General features: G+C 42.1%; 1 protein-coding gene across 1 annotated transcript in view; it reads right to left on the bottom strand.

Annotated features, from left to right (window-relative positions):
• The window catches only part of MAML2 (mastermind like transcriptional coactivator 2), a 383,748-nt gene extending 372,576 nt beyond the window's left edge, over positions 1-11,172 (bottom strand). Inside the window, exons 1-2 of the mRNA XM_017881984.1 lie at positions 11,112-11,172; positions 9,583-10,094 (exon numbers count right to left, since the gene is read on the bottom strand). Coding sequence (XP_017737473.1) covers positions 9,583-10,094; positions 11,112-11,172 — 573 coding nt within the window. The remainder of the gene's footprint in view (positions 1-9,582; positions 10,095-11,111) is intronic.

Genomic DNA, 11,172 nt, shown 5'->3' with positions numbered 1-11,172 from the left:
AAAAAAAAAAAGCTTTAATTTCTTCATCTATGAAAAGAGGATTTGGTCTGTCTTCTAAGGGCTCATACAACTCTATAAATTGTAGAATAGTGTCCTATTTTTAGACTAATATGAACTGGTCCTCTAGGAGGATGGACAGGATAGAGATGAGAGAAGGCTAGAAATGAGATGGCTTCTGTTTTGCAACTCACTCTCTTTCATTGCTCTGGGTGTAGAATTTGGGAGGTAGGGAGCAAACAGAACTCCTGCCCATATGTGGTTGTAATCTTACATGATCTGGCTGCTACTCTGTTTTCATTTATTATATGCTAAAGCAGCATGGGTCCTCCACCATTGTACCAAGGATTAAAGTACAAGTTGTCAATTTAAGGGCTTCTAGACCTGGTTAGACAAAACAATTCCCATGCAACAGGCACTCACACTAGCTAAGCAGATCGGAGAGGTGAAAGGGCTCCTGAGCCAGTGTCTTCGTGAGGGAAATGCTTAGCTGGGAGCTCTCTCAGAAAGATATTGTTGCCTAGTCTTTGGAAGATCAGGTTCCCAAGGAGAAAACTAATGTTTAATTTAGCACAAAGACAGCTCAGCGTCACTCTCTGGGGGACTGAGCCTGCAAACAGATCCACATGCAAAGAATCTAAGGGAGAAAAGGAAACTCTCTTGGGTGTAGTGGCTCCAGGAACTTGGGCCCAAACTTTACTAAACGGTTGCCTCTGTCTGTTGTTTCTGTCAGGAGGATAGCTCCTCTTTCCTGTTTACTCTCATGTCTGCACTTTGCACTTTAGCACTTCCGCGAAACAACCAAATGGGATAATACACTAGCACATACTTTTTGTGCTGTCTGAAATTAAGTACTGCGGTGTGGCAATCAAATGTGCAAGCCCTAGCTGGTTTAGCAAGTATCAGAAACTTAGGTGAACAGAAACATCAACAACAACAAAAAACCCTCATTTCTCAGCTGCTTAGCCAGAGAATGTTTTTATTTTTACATAATTTAGACTCCAGAGACCTCCAGAAATGAGCATTTTACACATAAGTAAGACACAGTACAGTACATATTGCATTCAATTAAGCTACCTCTTTGCACCCTGGTTACCAGGACTCTAAGAGATTATACTGTGTATCCAACAGACTCCTGGTAAGTTATTAGAGGTTGTAGCAGACTTTTGCTTTAACTAAATTTTCTTAGACATGTAATTAACTTTCCACTGAAATCTATGAGAGCTACCTGAGGAGAACTCTGTTGTACAATGAGGCATTTAAGGTGTTGGGCTTCATGTGGGTGAGAGTTATTAGAGGGCTGTATAAGAATCACAAATATAACTCAGCCACATTTCTGACAAAAGATAAATTTTAAAACAAAAATGTTAATGATTCCATGTTAATGTATGAATCTGCCAGAACGACTCAGGAACTAAGAACATTGTTAGAAACAAAACAACCCAACTACATTTGACACTACATTTCCTAAGCATTATTACCCTCAAGAAAGGGGAGGAATCTCAGGTTAAATCACGAGGAGTAAGCGAGAGAAAAAAAAAAACAGATAAAAATTTTTGACTACATTCTCTGTTCTGAATTTAGACAATAAATCCATCCTTGCCCAAATATAATCTACTAAAGAACAGACTATTTGTTTTCTAATCCTGTCAATTCATAGAAACATCATGCTTTCAATTAAGAATTATCATCACTAAAACTTGCTTTGAACCCTTGGCAACATCTTCCTCATTTTTTTTTTTTTTTTATGGGCAATCACACTTGAGGAGGTACTGAGTAAAGAAGAGATTCTGAGGCGAGAGCCACATCAAGGCATGGAAATTTCAACATGCTCCTGCTTAGGGTTGGAAAGAGGGCAAATCTGTGTTGCCTATTCATCTGCAGATGCAGTAAGTTAGCAACTTTAGCCAGGGATCTGGCTTTCAAAAGCATAAATTTAAATCTCCACAGTAGGGAGCTTCTAACCTTTTGTGCCTCTAGGACCAAATTCACTTAAGAATTATTCATTAATTTCGATTAACAATTCAATTAAATTGGTTTTTCTATTCAGTTCCAATGATTCAAAACTCTCAATAGATGGTTTAAATTGTTCATTTACCTACTAAGCCCATACTTCACACTTGCTGGGTAACTGAATGGAAACCCAGACTGAATTCTAGAAGTAAGGAGTCAAGTGGACATTCACTCTACTCAACTTCTAGATTAGGAGTCCTAGAATCCTAGGATTGGAAGAGGTAGTACTTGGTCCCATTCTCAAGAAGGACACTATTTAACATTCTAGGGAGATGTAAATCTATCCCGGGTGATGTCTTCATATTCAACTATTGAGGGAACTGATAAATGATACTCTTCACTAATCATTTTAAGTAACCATTAAAAAGAAAAGCCATGCTCTTCCTCTAAATGTCTGAGGCATTACTGGAAACAGAATTCTGGGCTGGGAAACCTATGAATCTGATTCAGGTATGTTACTTCAGACACTAATAGTTAACAGCTAGAATTTATTGAGGCTTTACGAGGTGCTAGGCAATTGCTTCATTTAATCAACAGCTCTAAGAAGTTAATTCTGTTACTATCACTCCATTTCACAGTCGAGAAAACTGAGGCAAGGTAATTTAATTGACCTATCCAAGAAAACACAATTAAGTGGTAGAAGGGTGATTTGAAATATGGTCGTCTCACCTCAGAGTTGAGTTAAGATCTCAGGCTCTTAACTGCTATGCTTCTTTGCCTCCTTATACAAGCCAACTGTAACAGTTCTATTTCTAACCCCACTCACCTCCCTTCTATACTGTAAATTCAAAGAGGGCAAAGGCTATACTGAAGTGTCCATCAATGTATTCCTGGCACAGTTCATGGCACAGAAGAGCTGTACAAAGATTATTTACTGAATTAATGAATATTTTCCCAAACTCTAAAAAGAACCCATGCATACAATCTTGATGTAAGAGTTTAAAACCTTTGCTAAAACATTAAGACCTTTGGAGAGCTATGGCATGTGTCAGTATTGTCATTTGCCCATTTTCATGTCCATTCCTTTAGTAATTTGGCTATGGTAGGGTCCAGCTTTCTAGTCCTCAGTCAGTGGAGAATATGTGAACTTCTCTCTTCATGTCCTCTATAGGGAAGTGGAATAGCCTTTGCTCTTTTACCTCTGTTTCTCACAAATGTGTAGGCAAAGGTTGAAGCTGGTCAATAGCCCACTAACTACCGTCAGCATCCCAAGCATCATGCCATGAATCAAGGAAGAAGGAGATGTTGGTTTTTCTCCTTTGCCATCTTTCCTTAGGGTCCCTTACCTTTGCCTTGTAAACAAGAACCAAATGGGGGAAACTGGTATCCAACTGGACCTCAAGACAAGTAAAAAATTTGTAACACATCTATATTACAAGCAAAGAAATAAGTACATCTCAAAGACCATCTATAATAATGCTTTTCTCATGAATTTTTGTTCATGATTTTTTTAATAATGAGAAGATCTTTTCCACATTAGTATACAGGCAAACTCATTTGTTGGGAAGACTTATTTACACATCAAGAGAGTATATACACTTTTACCAACAGGGCAACTCTTGTTTGCACTGGAAGGCCAAGTGAACCTAAGAAGCGAGGTATAGCTTGGTCTGCTTCTTTTACTTCCTCTTCTGCATCTAGCTAGTGTGCTTTAAAACTATCTCCTTTTAGTGTCAAAGGGCATGTCACGCAGTATATAACTCACCATGAATGGGAGAAGTGTGTAAATAGCAAGGCATTAAGCAGCTCAAGGGACTTGAAGATAGGTAGTGCAGAGCACTTAGGCAATGCGCTATGAGAAGAGGCTGCTGGAGGGGAAATGTAATACTTGTCTTCAAGTATATGAAGGATTATTATTGCATCATAGCTGCTGATTCCTCGGAGCCGTCCGTGCTCTACTGTTTTCCAGGGCTTCTGATTTGCTCTTACCAGACCTCCAGGCCCTCCAGGATGTGGATCAATCTCATTTATCCCCCTCAGTACTCACGTCTAACCACACTCAGTCAAGCTCTGCTCTCTGTTCCCCAAACACTAAACTTACATGCCTGTACTCAGCGACCCCAATCCCACATTTCTGTATTTTCTCCCTCTTCTCAGGCCCTGCTGGTGACGCATGTTCTCATATAGCTATCCCTGGCCTATATTTGAATCTCTCTACTACCAACTACTTGCGGTACTCATGTTTTGAGCACCTACTATGTATCAGGCACTATGCTGACTGTTTTGCTAAATAACTCTAGCTGGTTTTTGCAGATGAAGATACTGATGCCAAGAAAATAACAAAAGTATTTTTTCTCATATTCATACAGCTAGTAGGTATAATATAGGGACCTGAATATGGGTCTAACTATAAAATCTATGCATTAAATTATTCCATTTACTCTAAGCTTCAGTTTCCTTATATGTAAAATGGGACAAATGTTGATTACTCACCTGTTTTTTGCAGGCATTACATAAAATAGGTAATTAAAAAGCCTTGCACATTCTAGGACTCAGTAAATATTTGTTCCTCTCTTCCTCTGATTTTTCTATATCAGTTTTGGTCCATTCTATCTGGTTAGTACTTTTCCTGTTACTTTATTGAAGTGGTCTTGCATTCCATTAGGCTGTAAGTAAGCAGGGACTATGTCTTTAGCTGTATTTCTCCTTATCCTCCCAGGAAGCCTGCTGGAGTGTGACAGAAATTAGCATGAAAATGCAAAAGAAAAATTTAGAATTGGTTTCACTAAACATTGCCCTGCCTATGAACATAAACATACATAAGGGTCTGGATTAAAGAACAAGAAAGCAGTAGAATCCATTCAGAAAGGCTTAGCTGCCATGCCTAGCAGAACTGGGTGACTGTTTTCAGATTCCCTTTCAGGCCTTCTTAGATTAAATAACAGTGCTAAACACAAACACAAACAACAACAACAACAAAACAAAAACAGCTAATTATGGCCACTCTCTTAGGCATATTTAATTGCTATGTCTAAGAATATCTGAAAGCCCATATTTAAACATATTGGTATTTAAAAATGTTTATAATACAGAAGCCATAAGTGATTAAACATTAAGATTTAGAAACATTTGATGAACATCACCAACCAATATTATTTCAAAGAAAGCAGACGCCTTCTATAAACAAACATGGACCTAAACAAGCAAGATATCTTGGTTTATATAATAACATCATCTTGATGTCAAAGAAAGGTTTTATCAATTTTGGTAAAGTATTATACTAACTCTTTTCTCCACTTGAACCCTTTTGCCTTTGTGAGATCTTATAATTATATTTACTTGAAATAAGTGGTAGGAAGTTCCTAGATAGGTAAGAATTCTCCTTTTTTTTTTTAACTTTGTTCTAGAAAACAGAACAAAATAGGTCAGTTTTAAGGAAATGATGGCTGCATACATAAATAATATAAACACTCCTATCACGGTCCTGGGAGGACATTTATCACGTAGACAGCCATAGACACCCAGATCTGGCCTCCCACTTACAGCTCTCAACTTTTTAATTGTCAATTGGAAACTTGATTATTATCAGTTAAAAATAACCAGGGTACTCTGGCAATGATTTAACTTGTTTGACTTTCTTAAGCTAACAATTAACATTTTAGACTATTGTTGACAAAATATTTAACTTTCCCATGCATTTGTGTAAACAACTTTTCTAATATTCCTTAGATGTTCTGGGGGACACACCTTTCCAAAGCTTCCCAGGTCTGTGCAGAGGCCTATAAAGTAGATGCATTCAAAGACTCCAAAGACTTTCATAGCATTGCACTAGGATTTCCTGGGACTTTCAGGAACACTTAAGTATACGGATATGTCAGTCTTATCTTGACAGCACGAAATTTGAAATGCCAATCCCTCTATTTACAATAAGAGCAATTTCATCATTTAAAACAGACAGCTGAAAGCTGAGTATACATTTAACCCCTAGAAAAACTGGTATTATCATTCATTGTTCAGAAGTTTATTACTAGTAATATAAGTTTATTACAACTAACACTAGTATTGCATTTCAGCAGTGCTTAATTTTTTCTAAAGCTTGCTCAGAAAAACACGCTCATTTGCTTCTCTCAACAAGCTGGGGCAGCATGATTGTCCTCTCTGTTCCACAGATGACTGCTAAGTGACTTGTCCTAGGTAACCCAGATGGTGATCCCGCAGGCACAAAACCAAGGGATGTAGGTTCCTTGTCCGATCTGGTTTCTTTCCTCCACATGACATTAGAGAAAAGATAATCTCTGAAGCCAGAGATGACATGGAACCACTTATCTACTCATCCTAGCAATACAATCTATGCAACAGAAAAAGAGCTTGTCTCAGGCAAAAGGGAAAGATTAATAATGTACCACAGAAGCTCTAAACCTTACTGTTCCATGGACCAGCAATTATTCAGTTTTACAGTTCATTCAAAGATTCAAACATACTTCGCCAGAAAATGAGTTAGTGCCTAAAGTCTGCTCCAAGTGGTTAGAAATGCAGATCTGCTCAAAGCCCTATAATCCGGGCCCTCTGAAAGGCCCTGTTCCTGCAGTCTCTGCAGCACTGGGGCTTCCCCTGAACTTGTACTGGAGCTAAATGAAGAAACTGGCTGAGTAAGGGCTGTAGAATTAGGCTCTCAATGTGGACAGAATTAGAACTGGCTTGGAGGTTATTCTTGCATTGTTTTTGAAACTTAAGGCTATTGAAAGGATTCAGACATTATATATTCCTTGCTGTATAACACCCATGAAAGTCAACATTATCCCACCAAACAGAAGTTGTCCTTTCACCTTCATTCAACAAATATTACCCACTGTCTTCAAGGCATTGTACTAAAAAGTATGCAGGATACAAAGCTTTCATCTGAGGACACAGCACATATTTGATTTTAGATGATCAATATTCTCTCCCTTTCTCCAAAGGACATTTATGGCCACTTATGGCATACGAATTAACTATTAAAGTTACACATTCAACACACCCAAGCCACATAAATCTGGTTATAGACACAGTAGCAATAAAATTAAGAAAAAATTCTGACACCCTGAACAAAGGCCCTTTTAAAATTAATAGCATATCTGAAAATAAGAGGAGCCCGAGTAAAGTAAGACCTGCCGATGTAATGGGCTTGGTGAATCACTTCCAAATGCCCAGGCCTCCCTTTGGACACAATGTTATCAGGTTAATACAGCACTTGCATCACCATCTCTGAGTACCATGCTGAGTAACAACGGGCCAAATTTAGAAGCTAAAATGGAGAGGGAATTTCCAAAAACCAGTGCAATACCACATATTTTCAATGAAAAGCAACTACTAGAAATATACTATCTATCCCTTGTCCTCCTAACTTACACTGTGCCTCTCTGCATTATCACTACACCTGGAAATGGAGTTCCTCTAAGGGAATGTCTCAGGAGATGGCTGGTAGTTAGAAGAGAGAAAGATTCCCTCCTAGGCCAGGGGTAGCACAGCAGCCAGCTCTGGCTTCTGCAGCAGTAAGCTTTCAGTCGGGAAGGGCCAGACACTGCTCCCTTACTTCCCTCCCAGCATGGGTATTGCTACTGTAAAGTTACAATGACCACTAAAGTTGGTTTCATTTCCCATCATGAAACACCCTAGAAAAAAAAAGGCTGCCTTAGCTTACTTCCAAGTTGGACAAAAGCAGAAGCTCAAAGAACAACGCCAGAGGCAAACATGCCACCTTTCCTTCAGAGGCTGGGCTGTGAAGGCCACAAGGGAAGCCCACTCTGGCTTTTATGGCCCCCTCCGGTCTTGGCACCCAGGCCAGAGATCAGTCTTCTCCACTCAGGGTTGGGCTGGGTGCCTCACTCGCGGTTCCATCCCCAGAAACACTTACCAGGAGACTGTGAAGCACACAAAGCCGCATTATTGGGAGACTTGCAGACAGATTATAAATTTACTGGGGACAATCAAGGCATTTAGATACTTTTGGCTGCAGATGCTGGTGACACACACATACATACAAACCTCATTCTTCTCTCCATTTGAGCAATTCTTTACCCCCCTCCTTTACCCTAACATCTTTTTTTCACAAAACAACCTCCCACTGCTTTCCTAGGGAATTCCAGGGAGAAGTGGGAATAGAGCAGGTGGTAGAAAAGGATATTAGGCTTTGAAGCTTTAATATAACCCCACAAGCTAATGTTATTCAAAGGTAAAACTGTAAACCTTCTGCAGTTGAACTGTTGGTAGTTATTTTTCATCTGGAGCTGACGTCAAGGAGTCCCATTTCTAGGTAGCCCTAGTAAATGTGTTTATGGTTGGGGAGAAAAGCACCATTCTACTCCCCAGAGGTTCCCAGAGCCTTCACCACCACGGACCCAGGCCAGGGATTAAGGGAAGCCAGAAAGAGCCATGCTGAGCGCCTGGCCAGAGGATGTCCTCTCCCAAGAGCTCAATATCAGGCTCCTTTGGAGGAGCAGTTAGACACAATAGCACCATCTCCTTTGGGCTTTTTGAGTACTTTGGGGCTTGCATGGCCATTTCCTGTTGCTTTTGCTAGGGCTGACCTAGGTAAACTGGAGCAGACATAGAATCCAGAAGCCTCATGGAGCTCCAAAAGGGAGGAAACCTGCAGGGCCACAGGGCAGGGTTCCACCTTCCACCAGAGGCTACTGGACCAGCAGCTTCGGGGGAAGCCTGCAAACAGCAGGCAGTCACCTGACCAGGACTGGCACTGAGAATCAATGATCCAAGGGATACTCCTCTGGGATGGGGTGTGTCTGCGCCTCTGGGGAAGAACTTCCAGCCAGAAACTTAATCAGAACTTTTGGGTTTGATATCTTTTCACTAGGAGTGGCTGAAGACAGGTATTTCCTAGGATGATGATCTGTGTAAATAGCTGCTTCGTGCCTGTCCACTTAACGAATGCTGGAAGTGAGCATTACTGGATTGGACTGGAGTGCTTGGGAAAAGAATCGAGATGTCGCTCAGGGGTGGGGGAGTCTAGAGGGCATCAGAGAGTAGGCCTCTTAAGAAACAGTGCCTCCCTAGTTTCTCTTTGGGATATTTTCCGCAAATTTTGTTTTTGACTGAGGGGACATTTGGGGAATTTGCTCTTTGTTACAGCTTACCATTTATGTTCTGTTAAGTGAAGAAGAAGGGGTCACTTCAAAAGGGAGAGGGGAAATGGGGCAAGGAGAAAAAGGCTTTGATAAAGGCCAGCTGGGCTGATAAATGCTTTGGGGCTGAAAATGGCTTGGGGCCTAATCAGGGTTGGCTGGCCAAAGCCGGAGGATCCATGAGATAGAACCTTCCTCAGTGGCTCAGATCTTGCCAGCTGGTAGCCTCTTCTTTTACAAGTTGTGGACCCCAGAGAGCCTCTGGAAAACTTGGGCGTCTTATCAGTTAAGGAATAGCCTATAAGTGAAGGAAAACTCAGGGGTGAGCACCAACAGAACATGATGAGTAGGCGCATGAAACCACCCAAACAACACACCCAATGGCCTTTGAGGTAGTCAGGTGACATCTTGGCCTTCTTCACTGCCATCCACTCTACCTTAGGCCAAAGCAACCTCTACCCTCACAAAAGGCCACAGGACCACAGCCAGAACCATGAGAAAGCCAGGTGCTTACCGCAATCAGGGCTGAGTTCCTCTGGTCCCCTGGGGTTGAAGCAGGTGGCTGCTGCTCTCCGTTTATCCCACCACTGCCACCATTATTGCTACTGTTCAGCAGGTGCTGCTGGTGGTGATGGTGATAGTCTGGTGGGGGCGGTGGGGCTGCTGTTGCTGCTGCTTGGGAGGCCGCAGGAGGAGCAGCAGGGGGCGGTGGAGGGGCTGTAGTGGTGGCAGCAGTGGCGGTGGCCTTGGTGTGTTTGCCAGCCTTCCTTGCCCCCTGGCCATGTTGTACAAGGCTCAGGAGTTGCAAGGTGCTCTCTCTTTCCCGGTCTGAGCTCTCGGCCCTACCTCGTTCATAGCGTCCTTCACAGCTCAGGTGGTGTTGGCGGCAGACAGCGATCCGAGCCCGGAGGCGCTCCACGATAGCACTGTGCACTCTCGGGGTGACTGAGCCCCCTCCAAGGAGCCCCGCCCCAGAGGCCCCCCCTAGCCCTCCTGCGGGGGCCTGCGGGGCGCTGTGTCCCCCATCTTACTGGACACAATGATTGCTGCCTCTGGGATGGTGAGGTGGAAAGAGGCTACTGCTGGCTATTGCAGGCAAGTCTGTTTTTGACAATGTGAGCTCAGTGTTCAGGGCCACATGAATAGAGGTCTTCAGAGGTTGTGGGGGAGCCGTGGAGAAGGTGTGGGGGAGGGGAGTTAGTAAAAAGACGGTGGGGAGAAAGAATAGAAATCAATTGCGGGGAGGATAAGTTGGAAACAAACCCTGATTAACTTACTCTAATTGCATTTGACAGCTCTGGAGAAGTTGGACAGAGTTGGTGGATTTTTCTCCCCCCACCAAGCTGATAAGAGCCACTAGGTACTTCGTAAACACACGATCTGGGGGTTAGATCAAGAATTCAGGGATTGTCCAGCAAGAGACAGAAACACACAGCAAAAGGAATTGAGAGAGGTATTAATAGAGAGGACTCCCCCTCACCTAGTTGTTTCCGACAATTCTTTATGGGGATGTTTCTGCAGAGAAACACATTTCTACCATGTCTATGTAACCGGCAGCCTTGACTTTTCCTCAGGTTAAATAAAAAACCAAAACAAAACAAAACAGTGCTGTTTCAGAAGATGTTTAAGTCACTGTTCAAAATGTGCAAAAATCAAGGGAGACTGTCTTTTGGCTTTTAATTTTTCCTCCCTTTCCTTTCGCTCCGGTGTTTTCTCCTCTTTGGGGGTACTGTAGGATGTTGTCTTCTCCCAAAAGAGGGAGACAGCTTTTCAACTGTTAACAATGTCAGTAATTGGACTTTTGGACCATGCTTTTTTCTTCAGCTAATCCAATCACCGGTAAAATCCTCACTCCCTCTAAGGTTTCCTAGCCTCAAATGAAAAGCAATCTTAAGTCGCTAGCCACTGAGAGAGATCCTTCAACACATTTTTTTCTTTCTCGCTTACGTTTCTATTCCTCACCCCCGGCTCTATTCTAATACAGTATCAAGAGAGACAAACTCTTCCGAGAGTAATTTACAAACGATGGTCAAACTTACAAACTTCCAGCAAATTGCACCGAGTCATGTCCAGCCACTTTTCTGTCCACTTTTGTACATTCCAT

The sequence above is a fragment of the Rhinopithecus bieti genome, unplaced genomic scaffold (assembly GCF_001698545.2).
Source record: "Rhinopithecus bieti isolate Rb0 unplaced genomic scaffold, ASM169854v2 scaffold_12653, whole genome shotgun sequence".
NCBI classification, from domain to species: domain Eukaryota; kingdom Metazoa; phylum Chordata; class Mammalia; order Primates; family Cercopithecidae; genus Rhinopithecus; species Rhinopithecus bieti.
This window is presented reverse-complemented; position numbering and strand designations above follow the sequence as displayed.